We start from the raw sequence: 19,448 nt of genomic DNA on the forward strand, positions 1-19,448 counted from the left end.
ATTGCTCACAGCACCTGTGTTACAGAGGGTGTGGGATTCCAGGCTTCTTTGGGCTTACCTGTTCCATCTACTGTGTTATCAACCTTCCCTACTACATCACCGTCACTAACGTTATCAGCAGAGCTTGGCTACCCTCTCATATTTTTTTTTCAAAGGAAATCATGAATGTGTGGTTGGTTTTACCTATCTCGGAGATTTACATTATACACTTTTTCTACAGTCTATAAAAAAAATGTGCACATGCACACACACATCTGAAAAAGTGAAAAAAAAAACAATGCCTTGTTATTTCAATTCTCTATGATGTTTTAAATTAACTTCAATGTAACCAACTGAAATTATAAGAAAATTAACTTATCCTCAGCCCACTATGTAGAACGTTCTTTTTCCTCAGTTTTAAACGTAGTTAAAACTGAAATTATTCCTAAAAACTCTGAATGAGTTCCATGTTTGAATAAGTTTTTCTTCTCTTGGTCCCTTGAATAAAACTGTGTAAGTACCTGGTCACGTCTCCATCCTACCTATTGCTTGTGTTGGCAGCTTATACTTTGATTTATGCACACTCATCTTTCATCCCATGCCAATGATGAATGCAGAAATCTTTTCAGTTGAACAGCTTAATAATATTACCAGCAAGAAGGTTGACTCAAGCATGCCTTTGCTTGAAACAGCATAATGTCTACATAGTCTTTTGTTTGTAAGAGAAACTCATGCAATCCCCAGAATTATATGTTCTACTCCACTTCTAGTCCATTCTCTCCTGTTTGTGGCTAGTTCCTGTTCTTCGCCTTTCTATCTCTTCATGGTGAAGCCAGGCACACTGAGAACTGAGACTTGGCCAGTAGGAACAAGGAAAGAAGCAGAATTTGTTTCCATCTCAGGGTATGTTGGGTAGACAGTCTGAAAAAAGGAGCTAACTACTTAATTTTCTTAATCTGGAGGCAATAATTGCATTGATTCATACAAATCACCATTTTGTGATTTTTACTTTCTATTGTAAACTTTGCTAATCATCTGACAGCCTCAAAGGCTATATTTCTCCTAAGAGATGATAGGGATTATACTAAAAATTATTTACTATAATCTTCCTGAATAGGTATTTTATTTTATCCAAAATTTATTCACTTACACTTCATAAACATATTTGGAGTCTAGAATAAGTAACAAAGCATTGAAGCAACTTTTTAAAAGAATGTGTTGGCTGAGAAGGCTGCAGAGAGCACGCATCTGCATCTTAGAGATGACACATTCAGAAAATGGTCCTACCTCTGTTGATCCTGTGAAGGACACTTTGTCGATGTCCATGTGCGAGGAAATGGCTGCCCCTGCAGTTGGCCCATAACCAGGGACAATGTTCACCACGCCAGGAGGAAACCCTGCCTACAAGTTGAAAAGTAAGCAGTTAACATATTAAGAATTTAATTCATAAATGACCTAAGTGAAAGATCCAGGCTGTTTCATTATGCTCTCCTCTGGAGCAATTTTTTTTTTCAAAACAAAAATAAAAAGCTCATCTAAGTGTATTTGTTATTTATTCATTAGTGTTTTTAATTTCTCATCCATATGAAAATACCTCCTCCAAAGGTCATAATTCTGAGGGACAATATGTTCTAGGGACATGTCTGTCATTACTGGCATATTAGTTGCTCCTTATTTGCTATGATAAAACATTGGCCAAAACAAAATGGTGAAGGAAAGCCTTTATTTGACTTATAGGTTATAGTCAATCATTGAGGGAAACCAAGGTAGGAACCTGGAGTCAGGAACTTCGTAAAGCAAACGCCATGCAGAAATGTTACACTCTGCTTTAACTTCTCTAGCTAGCTCAGCTTCCTAGGAAAGCTCACCTGCCTAGGAAATAGTACTGTCCACAGTAGGCTGGGCCTTACTACAATAGTCAGTCAAGAAAATGCCCCAACATGGTCACAGGCCAATCTGATAAAGACATTTCTCAACTGAGGTATGTTCTTCTTAGATGGATCAAGTTGACAACAAAATTGTTACAACTGAACATCACTCTAATGATGTCAAATTTTATAAAAGGAAATCAAATTGGTAGGATATAGGAGTGTATGTTAAATTACCTATACAGAAAATTAGAGTTTATTGTCACCACCAGTAAAATTAGGAATATATTGCGTAGTAACCTCCAACCTTTAAAGATATTTAAACTAAAATAACTTTAAAAAAGTTTACAGAAGCAACCAGGCCAGTCATAAGCTAGATGGTGGAGATATAGCTCAACATTTCAGCATTTGAAGGAAGGTGGTATTTTCTTGTGCACTTAAGTTCATGAGTTTTGAACAACGTAAGTGACAGTTTACAAGGTGACTGGCTATAAGCTTCTTATTTGTGTGGAGATACATTTGTGCTTACTGACAGAAGTCTCATCCTGGTCAGGCTCCTGACCTGGCAGGAGCCATGTATGAACAGTGAAGCTCATAGCCCATGTGAATGAGGCCTGTAAGATAAACCGGGGACCCTGAATTAACCTGCATGTTTAGACTTGGGAAACAAACTTACCTCTTTTATCAAAGATGCCATGTGAAGAGCAGTGAGAGGAGTTTGCTCTGCTGGTTTGACCACCACCGTGTTCCCACAGCTAAGGGCAGGCGCTATCTTCCAAGTGAACACAAGCAAGGGACCATTCCACTAGAAATCAAAATTGAACAATGGAGTCTTTGCATCACTCAAAACCACATTTCTTAATAATGCCTGCCATTCTGATCACAGCTGAACAATACTTTAGAAGTTATAATTTTCTAGTTTCTTTTACTTAAGTTCATAAAAGAAACTAGTAAATTATTAAAAAGCTCAAAACCAACCATATAGGAGAAGGGAACAGGAAAGAGTTACCAAATGTAATCAAGGCCTGTGGTTTTCATTCTTAAATCAAGGAAATATAAGAAAAATGCTACTGCATGGTTTCAAATATAGTGAAGAATATCAGAAGTTACTTGTGTTTTAGAAGTGTGAAAGACTCTTCCTATTTCTCCCTAGAGAGCACTTAATTGTGTTTTATCTAATATTATAATTTAGAAAAAAATCATAACCAGGAGATTTTGTGTGAATTTGCGCTAGAGAATGATCCCAGAGCTTTAAACATGTTGAGTGTGTTTTCCAAACCACTGACCTAGGCTCAGCCCAGGATAAACAATTTTGTTAAAAGCAAAGGAAGTTCATATCCAGGGGGTGAGTGCTTGAATTAGGATCTTTGCAAAACCACTGGCCAGCTGTGAGAAGTCAGATAGACAACTACTTTTCTACTTATGCATTTATCACCAATGAGTGATGAAAACAAACTCTCTACTTTAGATGGATGTCCTCGGAACAAATCCATAAATCCATTCTGAGCTAGAGCATTTACATGCCTGCCTAGCACATGTGAGGACAAGGTTTAGACAGCCATAACAACAGAACAAAACAAGGGAAATTAATGTTTAGACTTATTCAATGCTACTCACTGGCAGAGTAAGATAGAAGTGTTTAAGTGTTTTTAAGCCTTTGAAGTAATGAAAACCAACAAATACACTGATACGTTCAGTCTCATTAAACAAGAGTCACTGTCATTTCAAAAACCTCAGGACACTTCCTATGTTGTAATTTAGCCTTTTAAATTATGCCAGCTATATCTGGCCATTGTCTTGTGTGTTTAATTTAGAGGAAATCTGGTTCCATGCAGAACATGACTTTCTGACAGAAAAAAATTGAGTACCCCACCCTGCTTATCTAAAGGTACAATGCCCAGGCCACACACTTTTCCCATTGTCACAGAGATGATTACTTCCACTTAAATCAAAAGACATTTCTAGGATTTGTACAATCTTGCTGCTGCTGCTGTGCCTGGTGAGAAATCTCAAGAGCCTCCAGAAGTCTCAAGAAGAGAAGTGCTGGAGTGACAAGCCCTGCTGTGTCACACTGAAATGGAGTCACAGCACAGATGAGCCCTTATAAACCTTTGTCATGTACTTCTAAAGCATAGCTCATGGAAGCTGAGCAGAGCACGATTTCAAAAATGACCCATGCAGTCAACACTTAGGGTTCAAAGGCTATAGCAATACATCAAAGGACTTCTGGACCAGCTAGCACATAGTCAAGAAGCTCAGTTACAGGACAATGAGCTTCAGGCAGTCATGCTTGTTGAGATTACTTCACACACAGGCATCACATCAGCTTCCCTTGTGTGGGATATTCATCACCAGATCACTGGAATTAGATCTTTATTTCCTCCATTGAGAGTAACGATGGAGAACTTACAGGGATGATCTGGCCACACACCCCAATAGGTTCACGTCTTGTGTAAGTGAAAATGTTTCCATCTGGAAAATAGAGCGACATATCACTCATTAAAGGCAAATTGGCTGTGCAGGTATGGCAGGGTGATGTGTGGTTGATATGAAAGGAGCAGCACAGTCAGTAGCAAAAGGGAAACAAAAGATCTACAATGTTAATAACATAAACAATTGAGCCCTCAAATGGTAATTTGATTCTAAAGACTGAGGAACATGAAACTAATTGACAAGATGGGGAAAGATCTGATGGGCAGTCAGTGCCATTCCTTGTATTCTAAGATGGCTGCCTTCTACATGACCCTGTTCACAGAGTGAAACAGAAAGGAGTCAGGAGATGAGATCTCCCCCAGGGTAAAGGCTGAGTTCCCGACATCTTAATTTTCCAGAACAAACTTTTAAAGGGTAAATGACTTAAAATAGCAAAGTATCCAGAGAAAGCAGTTGTTTTTTTCTACTGACTAAAATTATTTAGTTTTCTTTTACCTTTCAAACAGACATGTAATGCATGTTAGCCTATGGAGGAAAAAAAATGTTTCTGTAGTGAAACATGGTTCTTTTCCATCTGGGTTCGGCCAGCTCCTGTGCTGAACTTTGATGTGGTTACCATGGGAGTTTTGTTGTTCTGTGTTTTGTTCTGGCTTCTACAGGAGCCTATTGTTACCACAAGTACTTTTCCTACAAGACCTATAGGTACTTTAAACAGCTTCTTCTTCTTTTTTTTTTTTTTTTTCCTAATAGTAGGTTAAGAACCTCAGACCAGCCCGGTTCATGGTACCTCAGCAGTCTCTTATCTTCTTTCTAACTTTCTGCCAACCACCTCTCACACTAAATCTTCCACTCAGGCTGGAAGTGCACAACAGGCCAGAACTAGAATTTAACTATTTGAGTTCCTAAGGTCATTATGGTTCAGATGAGAAACAGTCCTTAGTGCTTCCCAAATCTTATTCTTTTTTCACATGAAATGTTTGCCATATGTTTGTTTTACTGCTTTCATACCTTTACAAAGTAATACTTATATAACATTTCCATGCAAAGATTCTTTTGGGGTTGTTACTTTTAATTTTTTATTGATTCTTCCTGAATTTCACTTAATGCACCTCAACCCCACTCATTTCTTAGTCCTTCTCTTCTGCCCTCTACCCTTTTAACCCCCTTCTCTAAAAGAAAATTTTTAAAATAAATTTTAGAAAATTCTCCATGGAAGTTTTTGTGTGTTACAATAAGCACCTTTGTCCAAAAAGCTTACTTGCAAGCATTCAAGTATGAGTGACTTGTCTGATTTGAGGCCTCTGACTTCTGCACCAACAACAACACTAGACCCTCACCATGACTCCTTGTAGGGAGAATTTTTGGTTTCTTTAAGAAGTCAGAAATATTATGTTAATATGCTTTTGTTTTAACTCCATGTGTGGAATATGGGGCTGCTTCAGATATACCAAAACAGCTAACTATGATTTGTTTCATGCTCTCTCAGGGGTGTAATTTTCCCAGCTGAAGATAGCTTATGTTTGGAATTCTGGGGATTCTGGAGAGGGCATTTAAATTCCAGAGCCACAAGAGAGGTATGATTGCTGTTTGTTCCTGTTTGCTGGTTGCTGGCTGGAGATATCCTGGCAAAGAGGAAAATCAAATTTGGCCCAAGGAATGTGACTTCTCTAATCATCAGGAAGTAGTCTAATGTCCTCTTTCCCCTCTAACCTTTTTTCTCTACTACCTAGTGTTGCTGGATTGGAAGAAATAGAGATGGTGTAAGAGGGTAGAAAGAAGAATCCAGTAAAGTGGCCAAAAGTCCAGCTACAGTGGTACCCAAGTGTAGAGTTAAGCAGATTGGGAAATCTGGTTAAAATGCCTTGAAAGAAACAGCAGGAGACAAATGGATGGATATTCTGCTTCAGGACCTCAGAAAAAGTTTTACTGTGGCAGCTACTGTAACACCCTCAAAAACAAACAAACAAACAAACAAAAAAAAAACCCTTGCTCTTTGCTCCCAGAGGGGGTTTTCTGGTTTTTTGTTTTTTGTTTTTTGTTTTTCTTTTTCTTCTATATTCATTCTCAAAAAAGATTGGAAGAATGGCTGAGCAATTGGAAAAACTTGTGAGTGGAAAGGAGGAACCTGAGAAACAAAAAATGGATGAAATAGGAAAACCAAAATGGTCACTCTATTCTCTCATTTTTGAAAGCTCTACAACTGGAAAGATTCCAGGTAGAGGTGGAAGCACTTAGGAACTGAATAGCACTGGAAAAGGAAAAACAAAAGGAACCATACCTGATGACTGAAAAAAAGAACAGGAGCTTTCCTGCAGGGTGAAAGAGGGAAACAAACCAGGCTAGAAGGCATATCAACGCCCTGCCCAGAGCTACACATTTTCAGTTCAAGTTCTTGCATCCCCTGGACTGGGTGAGTATCTGGGTGTGTAGCCAGGAGGAGAACGAGGCTGTGCAGGGTGACAGAGTTGAAGAAAAACAACCCATTTCAAAAGAAAGGGTTAACCTTGAGCCAACTGTGTTGCTGGAGGAGGGGTGGCCTGGGATTACAAAATCCCCATTGGTTTTCCCAATAATTGTATAGCATATGCCTGCTAAGGCTGTAGACTATGATTCTGATGGGATAGCTTGAAGTCCTATATAAATGATAGATCTGAGGCGTTTCAAGGAGGCAATGATTTCATATTAAATGCACTCGCCTTATGTAAAACAAATATTAAGTAACTGGGCTACCCAAAATATAATTATCCCCAAGTTAGAATGGCCTGGTAATAGCTGTGCTACAAGCCAGTCAGCAATGGTTAATGTGGTGGAGGGAGAAAGCTGCAAATATTGAACATCAAAACAGAACAAGGGGAATGAATATTTTCAAAGATGAGTTGCTTGGTTAAGAGTAATATTCTAATTTACAAGAACAGCTTCAATTTGATAATGCTGTGTATAGAACAATGATGCATAGTGGCCTTAACAGCTTGGGATAAAGTTGAGGAGACCAGGAAAAAGGCTGCCTCATTTATCAAGATTGTACAAGGCTCTAGGGACCTTCACAGATATCTTGCAAAGATTGGTGTCAGATGTGGCCAAAGCCATTTCAGACCCTTATGAGAGACCAATGTTTATAGAGGTCTTGGCCCTTGAGAATGTGAATGCCAATTGTAAAAGAGTTATCAGACTATTAAGGGTGTGAGCAGCACTAATGGATGAGCAGACAAGAGACATGACCAATATTGGTTCTCATGAGTATCGTGTGACTATCATAGAACAAGTTAATACTAAAGGTCTCGGATATAAAAATTCTTGGTACATCAATTGCAAAAAAACATGTGGTCGTGTACAAGGAAATTGTGACCAAGTCACTAAAAGCCTCAGATCTCAAAATGCCTGGCGTGTTAACCATGAGAAATGTGGAATATTCCACGAGAGAAGGGAACAAGCCATTTCTAGCAGCAACAGGATTTTGAAAAGAGGGCCTAGACTTCCCACGTTTTCAGATGTTGTGGGAAGGGATACCATTGGAGCCATGAGTGAAGGTCCAAGAGGAATATCCAAGACAACTTCTTGCCATGGGAAATGAAATAGGGAGCCTAGCAGCTCAAGGCCTCACAGCAAAACACAAGCAGTTTCAGACAGGAGCACCCGAGAGTTACCAGGTTTTAAAATGTCACTATGGGAATGAAGCTCAAATAATTTCAGCAGCCAGTTTTGAAAAGATTAGACATTCAGACATCTCACTCAAATTAGTAGTTGCATCTGTGATAATGTCCTTACTTTTGTAGTGTCTAAACTAATCACATGTTGGCTCTTAACAGAACTCCAGCATCAGAACTGTATCAAAAAGATGAGAAAAGTAACTATTTACCTAATTGAATGATAATTATCTGGGAGAATTTGAAGGTATTCAGTTCTGCAATAATGGACTTTCCTTAACCAACATGCAGGTAGTTTCTTAAATGTACTTACCGCTTGGAATTGTTTGGCCATGGATCTTGTCAGCCCAGCCTGCATAGTACTTTAATGCTTTTATACTGACATCTACATCCAGTAGGTATGCATGAGCAAAGATTTTCCCAGCATTCATTGACTCCATTGTCTGGGGAAAAAAGAATGATATCAAAATACAAACTTTCAACAATAAAAATTATATCAAGAATGTACAGCGAATGTTCTTTGTGCTTATGTACTAGAAAGATTTGGAAATATAAAGAATCTTAAACCTTAAATCTTAAACCTTAATGCTTCTTTAAGAGCAACTTAAGAAAGAATCAAATGACTTGTTTGTGGTCACATAACAAGATCCCAGGAGAGATCATAAGATTCTGATTGCCTGACACTGGTGCTCTTTCTGCCAGATTCCAAGCATCTTCTGGCTAAGCAGTGTCTACAAACTGGTCTCCTAAGTACATAGCTGTTAAAATGATTCTTAGTCTCCTTGGCCCACCAGAGCTCTAACTGCACTTGATATCTGACTATCACAACAATTTAGTATTGGCAACTATTTACAATGCCACAATCAAAATCATATCCGTCTCATATACAAGCAGTCTGTTCATACAACTGTAATCACTGCATCTTGCATCAGGGATCTGCCATCATAGAGTCTTCAACTATGGGAGAGAGCCAACCCCGGACACTATTAACAATACTCTGCTATGTTTACAGACAGGAGTCTAACATCTTCTGATCTATCCGTATCTTCTTTTCCCTCCACCTCTCCCCTTTTGCATACTATAAAGGATGCTTTCAAATCATACATTTCACTGACCGTCAATAACAGGGCAAGATGCACAGGTTTGACATTGTGCACTGCCCTAAAACTAAATCAAATGTCACTTTATAAGTCTGTCCCCTCCCTGTGGCTCTCATGCTGACAGAGGAAGTTAACACTTCTCACTACAATTAAGACAGTGAAAAGAGCAAAGCTTTGGGAAATGCCAGTTTCTTCCAATAGAACATTTCAGTTGTTTAATCTATTACGGAGCTATGAACTCTAGTTGTTGCATGTTTTGAACAATGCAGAGAATCCTTAAAAAAATGATTTTTAAAGACTTGCTGACTTGCTGATATTTTTAATAAAATGAAGGTTTATTGTCACTAAAGCCAATAAAATTTATTCTGAATTGTAACCTTTGCTTTCAACTGGCTTTACTAAAATTCAAAGCTAAAAAAACTAGAAAAATATTCTCACCATCCATATTCTATACTGCCTTATCTAACCCTTGAGAGTACACAAGAGCTTTAATGAGTAGAGTAAAACCGGGTTCTGGACCCTGAGAGGTTCTAGAGAAAAGCAGGAGGACTGGCCAGTGGGAGCAGCGCTCGTGGGAGCATTCCCATGATTCCCACTGGTTAATACTCACAGCCAGCAGTAGACGATCTCTTTCCATTAAGTCAGCCAGCTTGTTCAGCAGGCGCCCCCTCTCTGAAGCATCCATAGTGCGCCATGGGGAGCCAATCTGGAAGGCCTGTCGTGCAGCCTTCACGGCTTTGTCAACATCTGCCTGGAAATCAATAAATTCAATTCATTATGTTCGAAATACTACATGGACAAGCACAATATCACAACTTCATCAACTAGAACATAGCCCTCAAAAACAGAAATTAGATCTCCATTAGCCCAAAACCTAGAGAATTTCACACACTACTCGACAGTATATTGGAATGGTTTTTCTTGAACAATTTTTTAGAATAAGCTCCATATTATTATCAAACAGTTAACTTCCTAGAATTTGGGCAGAGTGCAGGGAATCTTATGAAAGAAGTGGGGAGATAGAAAGACATGGAGTGAACAGGAGCTCCACAAGGGGCGCAACAGAACCAAAATATCTGGGCACAGGGGTCTTTTCTGAGACTGATTCTCCAAACAAGGACCATGAATGGAGATAACCTAGAACCCCTGCACAGAAGTAGCCCAAGGCAGCTCAGTATTCAAGAGGGTTCCCCAATAATAAGACCAGGGACCATCTCTGACATAAAATCATGTACTGGTTCTTTGATCACCTCCACCTGAGAGGGGAGCAGCCTTACCAGTCCACAGAGGAAAACAAAGAAGCCAATCCTGATGAGACCTGATAGACTATGGTCAGATGGAAGAGGAGGACCTCCTCTATCATTGGACTGGGGGAGGGGCATAGGAGAAGAAGAGAAAGGGAGGATGGTTTTGAGAGAGATGGAGGAGGGGGCTACATCTGGGATACAAAGTGAATAAATTGTAATTAATAAAAAATTAAAAAGAAAAATGCTATGTTTTACAACCATTCATGAGTCCTCTGTTGAGAATTATGTTTAGCTTTGTATCTTATTTTTTAATTGGATTATTTGGTTTGTTAATGTTTAATTTCTTGAGCTCTTTATATATTCTGGATATTAACCCTTTTCAGATGTAGGATTGGTGAAGATTTTTCACAATCTATAGCCTGCCATTTTGTTCTACTGATAGTGTCCTTCGCTTTACAGAAGCTTTTTTGTTTCAATGGTTGAGAAGCACTTTAAGAAATGTTCAATATCCTTAGTCATCAGGGAAATGTAAATTAAAATGACTCTGGGATTCCATTTTACACCTGTCAGAATGTCCAAGATCAAAAACTCAAGAGAAAACTTGTGCTGGTGAGGATGTGAAGAAAGGTGAATGCTTCTCCATTGCTGGTGTGAGTACAAGCTTGTATAACCACTTTGAAAATCAATCTGGCAATTTCTCAGAAAACTGAAAATAGCCATATCTCAAGACCCAGCAATACCACTCCTGGGCATACACCCGAAAGATGTTTCCCATAACAACAAGGACATGCTCAACTATGTTCATAGCAGCTTTATATGTAAAAGCTAGAAACTGGAAAGAACCCAATTGTCCCTCAGCCAAAAAATGGATAAAGAAACTGTGATATATTTACATAATGGAATACTACTCAGCTATTAAAAACAAGGAAATCATGAAATTTACAGGCAAATGGATGGAACTAGAAAAGCTCATCCTGAGTGAGGTAACACAAACCCAGAAAGACGTACATACTATATACATGCTAATAAGTGGCTTTTAGTCATGCAGTGCAGGATAGACATACTACAGTGCCCAGACCCTAAGAAGATAAGTCTGGTGGACATCCTATGCTTCAAGTTGTCTCAGTAGAGCTTAAGGAGCGGGGAATATCTCTGACATAGACTATGTTGCCTGCTTTTTTATCACTTCCCCCTAATTAGACTTCCCTATAAGGCCACAGGGGAGGAAGATAAACTCAGTCCACATAGGAATACATGAGCTGGGGTGTCTGAAGAATAGGAAAAAGGGAATACTGAAGGGAAGGTGGAACTGGGAGAAGAGGAAGGAGGAGCCTATGACCAAGATGTGAATTGAATTAATTAATTAAAAATGCTTTTATCACCAACGCATTTTTCCTTTAGTTTATGCCTTTAGATTTCCTAAGCCATCTCCCTTCCAAACTTTTTCATGATCACTTTACTTCCCTGTAGATTCCTATTCAGACCACCTCTCGTCTCCTCGAGTATACCTGCTGAAAGCACCATTGCTCCTTCCTTTACTATTGCATGTGTTTTATTCTTCATCAGGTCAACATGTATGAAAATACTTTATGTAGCATATATGTAAAGACTATTCTAAAACTTTTTATCTATGGAGCCAAATAAATCAAATCCAAATCATGGAGCCCTATAAATCCAAATGATCAACATGACAGTACTCTTCATATTTTTTTAAATACACCTTGAGAATATTGTGTTTTTTAAATCATACAGCTTAAGGCAGTATGACAAAGTCGGTGGATATTTCTGCTCAGTGTCCTATCATTGTCTTTTGCTTAATAAGAGATCTCTTAAGTCTCTTAATCTCTCCAAAAGGTGGAGAGAAAAATGGCTTTGAGACAAGTAGCCACACCTGTAGAAAAACAAAAACCAAACCAAACCAAACCAACAAAAACTCTGCCTACAGAAAGCTGTTATAAATAGTTTGTTCCTCTGGTTTTGTCATTTGGGCCATGGCTCTCCATTCCTCAAACCAGATATTCAGTCTTGCAGAGCTAGAAATAAACTAAAGGTAGTGAATTTTTAATTTAAAATAAATGGATTTTTATTTCTCTTTTTTGATTTTGAGGCATCCAAATATCCATCCACATACGGCATCCTATCAGTTCACTAACTATATGACAGTGGGAGAGAAACATACAACTAGGCACCACACTGTGAAATCAGAAGCACAGACCTCCCTTAGTATCACAGAAGAACTGTTTTCAAATCACTGAAAAATAATCTAAAACCAGGAATGTTAAATTTATGTGGTATTTACATATAACCCAGAGGCATCCTTTTGATAACTGCACTTCTGATACTGAATACTAATGCTGGGTAAAGAAAAGATGAACTGTACTGTTTTGAGAATAATGGCCAAAATTGCACACTCAGTATGTGCACAGCTGTGATGGATTCCTTCATATCAACTATGTCAGCAGTTACACCTTTCATATCCCAAGTTTGAAGTCATCAAAGGAGAATCTATGGATGCAGATGGCCACTCTATTCTAAACTGAAATATGTTGTGCCACGACTTGTTTGTGGCATTTTTTATTATCTTTAAAATCTCGGGAAGCCGTTCCTGTCTCACATTTTCTATGTGGCAGACATGTTAAATGATCACAAGATGGAGCCAAGTGTGGTCCTAGAGGACAATCCAACATGGAAATGATTACAGCGTCTTTGTCCATCCCAGCATATCCTTTCATCTTTCCTGTCCTCCCCTACGTAGGCCTTTACTGTTGTACCATAAAGAGCCCCCAGTCATTCTCTTCACTTCCCATTATCTCTGGAAGTATTCCAGGTTAATATTCATGTAATTTGCCTTATCATGTTCCCTTACATGTTTGCAACTGCTGGCTTCATCCACAATTCTAAGGGCAAAGCTCTCTGGTTTTCAAGGTCCACCATAATCTGACTTGACTTCACCTGTGCAGACTTCCTGTTTACCTTTCTCCTGCTTTAGCTCAGACATCCCTTTGCACCTTTGCTCCTAAAATTCTCCTTGAATAGACAATGTTCTATCAGCATGCCTCTATACTTTCAAAATCTTACACACATTCAAAACCTGGCTCAGTGTAACAGTCTACATGAATAGTCATCAGATACTGATCTCAATGGCAGATTATAACCAAGAGCCATTTAAGATCCAAGAAGGAAGACAAGTTCCTCTTTTGTTTAATTATTCCAGAAAAGGATACAGATACAGGAACACGGTGGTAAAACAGGCTCTTGCTTGTCATAGACTGTATCTCTAATAATTTCCTTAGAGAAATCATTTGTCCAGCCAACCAGTCAAACAGACTGGCACTGTGGCCTGACTTAAAGCTTGGCTGGCTATAAATTAGTCTCTTTGATCAGTTCTATGGGAGGGCGGTTGTCACTGAGCACAGAGCAGATCAGTGCTCATTGGTAAGGTTGCTGAGGTGGTCACAAGCTTTCCCTTCTGCACTTTAGGATGAAGGTAAACATCACTGACTGCCTAGCAAAGTCAACCTACCTCATGAGGTTTCTATTGAACCCAGGCAGAGAACTTCATTTTCCTGTTGAGCACAATCCCATTCTCAAAGTAAGATGTCCCCTAGAAGCTAAGTATTCAAGGCTTCAAATTTTTATTTTTCATTGCAATTTATTCACTTTGTATCCCAGCTGTAGCCCCCTCCCTCACTCCCTTCCAATCCTACCCTCTATCCCTTTTCTCCTCCCATGCCCCTTACCCAGTCCACTGGAAGGGGAGATCCTTCTCCACCTCCATATGACCCTAGCCTATCAGGTCTCATCAGGACTGGCTGCATTGTCTTCTTCTGTGGCTTGGTGAGGCTGCCTCCCCTCAGGTGATGGTGATCAAAGAGCCAGCCACTGAGTTCACTTCAGAGACAGTCCCTATTCTCCTTACTAGGGAACTCACTTGGAGACTGAGCTGCCATGGGCTATATCTGTGTAGGAGTTCTAGTTTATCTCCTTGAAGTCCAAAGGCTTCAATTTTTAAGCATCAAGACTGACTTTTTGTTAACTGGTTCATACAGATTCATAGTCTTCTTAAGTGTCGTTTTCATTTACATGGAGAAGGCATGAGCAGCTGACAGGTTCAGTTCATACACCGTAAGTATATTACTATTTTAAAACTCGATGCCCCATATTAAATGCTAATGTTAATCCTAAAGAGAAAAGCTAAGTTATTTAATAGTTCATGCTTCATTATGCTACCGTAGCCTCAGATTGCTGCGGTTTTGGATGCCACCTCCTATTCTCAGTTCCCAGATTGTATTAGAAATGCTAACATCGGATCTGTAACGTGAGTAAGTGCTTTTTTTCTCTTGATTTTAGTTTCTCTAAATTCTTGTGTATTGTGGATATTTATTATCTACCAGATGTATAGATGACAATTTCTTGTGACAAGGACAACAGGTCATTTACACAATTGCTTGAGCAATCATATTTTCATTAAACTTGCCATGGGTTTTGAGCTCAGCATGGTGAGAAACAAAGACTCCTGTAGTAAAATAGACCTGTGTTGGTTAAAAATCTTACCTTGTCCCCTTCTTCCACATGGCAGATGACCTCCTCATTTGCAGGGTTGAGGACGGGAAATGTCTTGCCACTCACTGAGGCGTGCCATTCATTGTTTATGAAGATCTGCGGTGATGCAGCAAAGATATATAAAAAGCATTTAAATATAGAGTAGGTTTGAGAGTTATATAAGCTAGAATTGAGGTATTAAATGTTGCCTAAATGTGTGTCTTCTTCTGTCTCAAAAATGCTCATGTTTGTGACATTTAACATCAAAAGAATCACAGAGGCTAGACAATTGTGAATTCAGTTGTGTCACTAGGACATAGTACCTATTAGGAGAGGCACCTTTTTAGATCATTTGAAAGAGTGAATTTCAGTATCTGCACCTCACACTTGGGTTTCATTATAACTATTTCATATGCATTTGACTCAACTCTGTCTGTATAAAAGAAACCTTAGCCCTATAATAGCGCCCCTGTAAGAAAGTTCAAAGACACCATGTGTGTCTTTCTGCTTCTGGGTTACCTCACTCAGGATCATCTTTTCTAGTTCTGTCCTTTAGCTTGCAAATTTCATGATTTCCTCGTTTTTAATTGCTGAGTAGTATTCCATTGTGTAAATGTACCACAATTTCTGTATCCATTCCTCAGTTAAGGGACATCTGGGTTGTTTCCAGATTCTGGCTATTACAAAATAAAGCTGCTATGAACATTGTTGAGCAAATGTCTTTGTTGTATACTTGAGCATATGTTGGATATATGCCTAGGGTATACTCACTTGCAAGTGGATATTAGACGTAAAATGTAGGATAAACATACTAAAATCTGTATACCTAAAGAAGCTAAGCAAGAAGGAGGACCCTAGGGGAGTCGCTCAATCTTCATTCAGGAAGGCAAATGGGATAGACTTCAGAAGCAAGAGAAAACAGAGAACAGGACAGGAGCCTACCACAGAAGACCTCTAAAAGACTCTACCCATCAGAATATCAAAGCAGATGCTGCGACTCATAGCCAAACTTTGGGCAGAGCACAGGGAATCTTATGAAAGCAGGGGGAGACAGAAAGACCTGGAGGGGACAGGAGCTCCACAAGGAGAGAAACAGAACCAAGAAATCTGAGCACAGGGGTTGTTGCAGAGACCAATACTCCAACCAAGGACCATGCATGGAGATAACCTAGAACCCTGCTCAGATGTAGCCCATGGCAGCTCAGTGTCCAAGTGGGTGCCCGAGTGAGGAGAACAGTGGCAGGCTCTTTGATCGCCTCCCCCTGAGGGGGGTAGCAGCCTCACTAGGCCACAGATGAAGACAGTGCAGCCAGTCCTGATGAGACCTGATAGGCCAGGGTCATATGGAATCGGGGAGGACATCCCCTACCAGTGGACTGGGGGAGGGGCAAGAGAGGAGAAGAGGGTTGGAGGGTGGGATTGGGAGGAGGTGAGGGAAAGGGCTACAGCTAGGCTACAAAGTGAATAAATTGTAATAAATAAAAAGTTAATAAATAAATTTAATAAAGTTCAAAGAAACACAACCATTTATTCCCTGTGTGCACAAAAATGTTATTAGCCAGTGAATCATTTTGAACATGGAAAGTTCACTTTTGTATTTTCTTTTTTCTCTCTCTCTCTTTCTTTCCCTTAGAATCTATACACCTGTCTTTTCTTTTTTATTCAGTATTTTTAATTAAATTTTTATTTTTTAATATTAGTTAAAGTTTATTAACTTTGTGTCCCAGCTGTAGCCCACTCCTTCATTCCCTCCCAATCTCACCCTCCCTCCCTCACCTCCTCCCTTCCCCTTTCCAAGTCCACTGATAGGGGAGGTCCTCTTCCCCTTCCATCAGACCCTAGCTGATCAGGTATCTTCAGGACTGGCAGCAATGTCCACCTCTGTAATGTCCACCTCTGTAGCCTAGCAAGGCTGCTCCTCCCTTGGGAGGAGAGGGTCCAAAGAGCCAGCCATTGAGTTCATGTCAGAAACTGTCCCTGTTCCCTTTACTAGGGAACACACTTGGATACTGAGATACCTGTATTTTCTTTAAAAAAAAAATAGTTCTTAAACTCTAACTTTTATTTCATCTAGCCCATCAAAGAAGAAATGAACTAGACAATGAGTCCTAAAAAGACTATGCATAGATGGCTTTTTTGTTTGTTTGTTTGTTTGTTTGTTTGTTTGGAAAAAAACCACTCTGAAGGTTAAGATTAAACAACTCTCTGACTGCCGTTGTTTTTCTCTATCTTTCTGTTATCAGTCTGCTTGTTTGTTCCTTTTCCGGTGCATCAGACACTGTTAGAGTAGAAAAACAAAACAAATTTTGGTTGAAACAACAGACTCTCCAGCTTGAGTGGAGACTTGACATCACAGTTGGACTGGTTCCATCTCTTTGACAAAGGACCACCCCTAGGAAGCTGGGCTTACCTTAAGCCAAACTAAAGAAATAAGTGGGCGCTCAGCTCCCACCGCTTTGGCGGTGGGTGTTGTGGGCCCAAGCTGCAGCTTGTAATTTGCAATAAAAAGACCCTCATGTGTTTTGCAATGGAGTTGACTCCTGTAGATCCTTTGTGGGCTCTCCAACCTGGTATAAGAGGAGCGTTTCCTCAAGAACATTGGCTGGGGAACAGACCAGGGAATTGGTGGATTCGGAGAGGAGCCAGGAATTAAATCTCAACTAATGAACCTTATTCGGTCCGTGAGAACTGTGATGAGAGTGCCATTGATAATAGTAAACTCAGTTACTATTGTATTGCTTTTGTTATTTGGCTGAGCATCGTTGGGAAGTTATCGACTCAAAGGAAAAGATACCCTCTCAAAAGTCACTATTTCCGTTGTGACTGGAATATTCATGTTTCAACAGGCTCATCTTGCAGTTGAAAAAAAATGTAAAGTCAACAAAAAAAACAGATTTTCTATTTTATCTGATTTTTTTTTTAAAGTTGCTCTTATAGTTTCAGTACAGAAGGGGATCAGCTCATTAGAGGCAGGAATACTCCAGGATTGGAACAAACTTGCTTCATTTAAAATTGGTCAAGGTTGTTAATGCACAGGACTGCTGCCTCTGTTCCATTAGATGCTGCTCTGTCTCACAACTCAGGGATGGGCTTTTCTCCAAAGTTTTGGAATTCCTTCCCATTTAGATATGACCTGAGAGTAATTAACTTCCTATGTAAATTTAAAGAGTTTCTTAAAGTAACAATTACATTTAATTGGCAAATTGGTAATTTTGGCAATTTATTTTGAGCTCTTTGGTTTACTAGACTACATTGTCTCTGCTTTAAAGAAATTTATAAATAACTATATGGGGCAATACCCTGATTTCAGGGAAAATTCTGGTTCCATAAACCAATTGTTAACTGTGGTTTTGCTTTAAGTTTTTCTTATGCTGTTTATTAATTGACCTGAACCATGAGGCCAGACTATTTACATATTTTCATTGGTAGAAAGTCTTCCCTTTTTATAACGATTTGTTTGATAAAAATAAGTATAACTACTAGTTGGCAAAAATGAGCCCATACAATCACAAAGTAAGCTGCTCAAGCGGACCATTTATTGGGAAGCATTTGCCTCTCCCAGGTCAGACATCCATTTCTTGGTGGAGTAGCATGGTACAACTATGATTCTTAGTTGCTCATTCTGTCAGTAGACCATTTATGCTAGATAACTGTCTTTTTGTTGTTGTTGTTGTTGTTTTGGTTTGTTTTGATCTCTTTTGTTAATGTCTTGGGCCAACTATGTGAGGTTCTTTGCTCATCCTCTAAAACTATTGTACAGTTTCATATAGGAAGATTTAAGCTTGAGCAAATACCATGTGAAATGTTTCAGGTACAATAATTTAAAGGGCTTAGGTGGAATCTTGCTGTATAGGAAAACTTTTATAAATAAAGTTGACTTTCCACCTCAAAAAAAAAAAAAGAAAGAAAGGAGTGAATTCCTCCTTCAGTGAAACCCCACCCCTAACACAGAAGTTTGAACCAGGTTTGTAGGGTGGTAAATTTGATCACTTTTCTGAATTATTCAGACAAGAATAACTTTCCCTTATCTTCTTTCTATCTCTTTTTCTGAGCATGCTTTTCTTAACAGTTTGGTCTTTCCTCCCAACATTTTGGACTTTGTAATTCCTTCCCTAAAATCTTCCCTGCCTTCCACGTGGCTCCATGTTGGCCATATGTTCTAATTCCATGTCAGCTTGAATGTCATGTGTGGCTCCCTACACCCCCATTCTCCTTCCCTGGGCAGCTGCTGAGGTTCTAGAGCTGGCCTTCCCTGGGGTCTTCCTTCTAAGTGCAATCAACTTCATTTTATTTTATTCTTAAAGTATTTCACTAATGAGACTGAGAACCCCAAGAGATGACCCAAATGTCCCTGGTTTCAATATCAATATGTTCCTTGCTATAATAAAGAAAAAAAGTAATACAATAAGAAAAAAATAATACAGAAATTGAGACACACAGGCAAAGCAATTTCACAAATATTTTGAACTCCTGCCCTTTGTACTTTGCAACCAGGAGCTAGTTAACAGCTATTGTTTCAACCACTTTTTTTTTTTCAATGCAGTTTATTCAGGAACCTTGAACAATCCTCGGACCCTGGGGAAAGCCAGCCCACTTTAAATAGCCTCTGGGTAGCCAACCCAGGCGTGCCACGTG

The 19,448-nt window shown here is 39.3% G+C and overlaps 1 protein-coding gene across 1 annotated transcript in view; it reads right to left on the minus strand.

The window, feature by feature from the left end:
* The window catches only part of LOC110539717 (aldehyde dehydrogenase, cytosolic 1), a 41,042-nt gene that overhangs the window by 17,517 nt on the left and 4,077 nt on the right, over positions 1–19,448 (minus strand). Inside the window, exons 2-7 of the mRNA XM_060387353.1 lie at positions 14,826–14,930; positions 9,635–9,775; positions 8,238–8,367; positions 4,258–4,319; positions 2,524–2,652; positions 1,267–1,380 (exon numbers count right to left, since the gene is read on the minus strand). Coding sequence (XP_060243336.1) covers positions 1,267–1,380; positions 2,524–2,652; positions 4,258–4,319; positions 8,238–8,367; positions 9,635–9,775; positions 14,826–14,930 — 681 coding nt within the window. The remainder of the gene's footprint in view (positions 1–1,266; positions 1,381–2,523; positions 2,653–4,257; positions 4,320–8,237; positions 8,368–9,634; positions 9,776–14,825; positions 14,931–19,448) is intronic.

This window comes from Meriones unguiculatus, chromosome 1, assembly GCF_030254825.1.
Source record: "Meriones unguiculatus strain TT.TT164.6M chromosome 1, Bangor_MerUng_6.1, whole genome shotgun sequence".
Classification (NCBI taxonomy): domain Eukaryota; kingdom Metazoa; phylum Chordata; class Mammalia; order Rodentia; family Muridae; genus Meriones; species Meriones unguiculatus.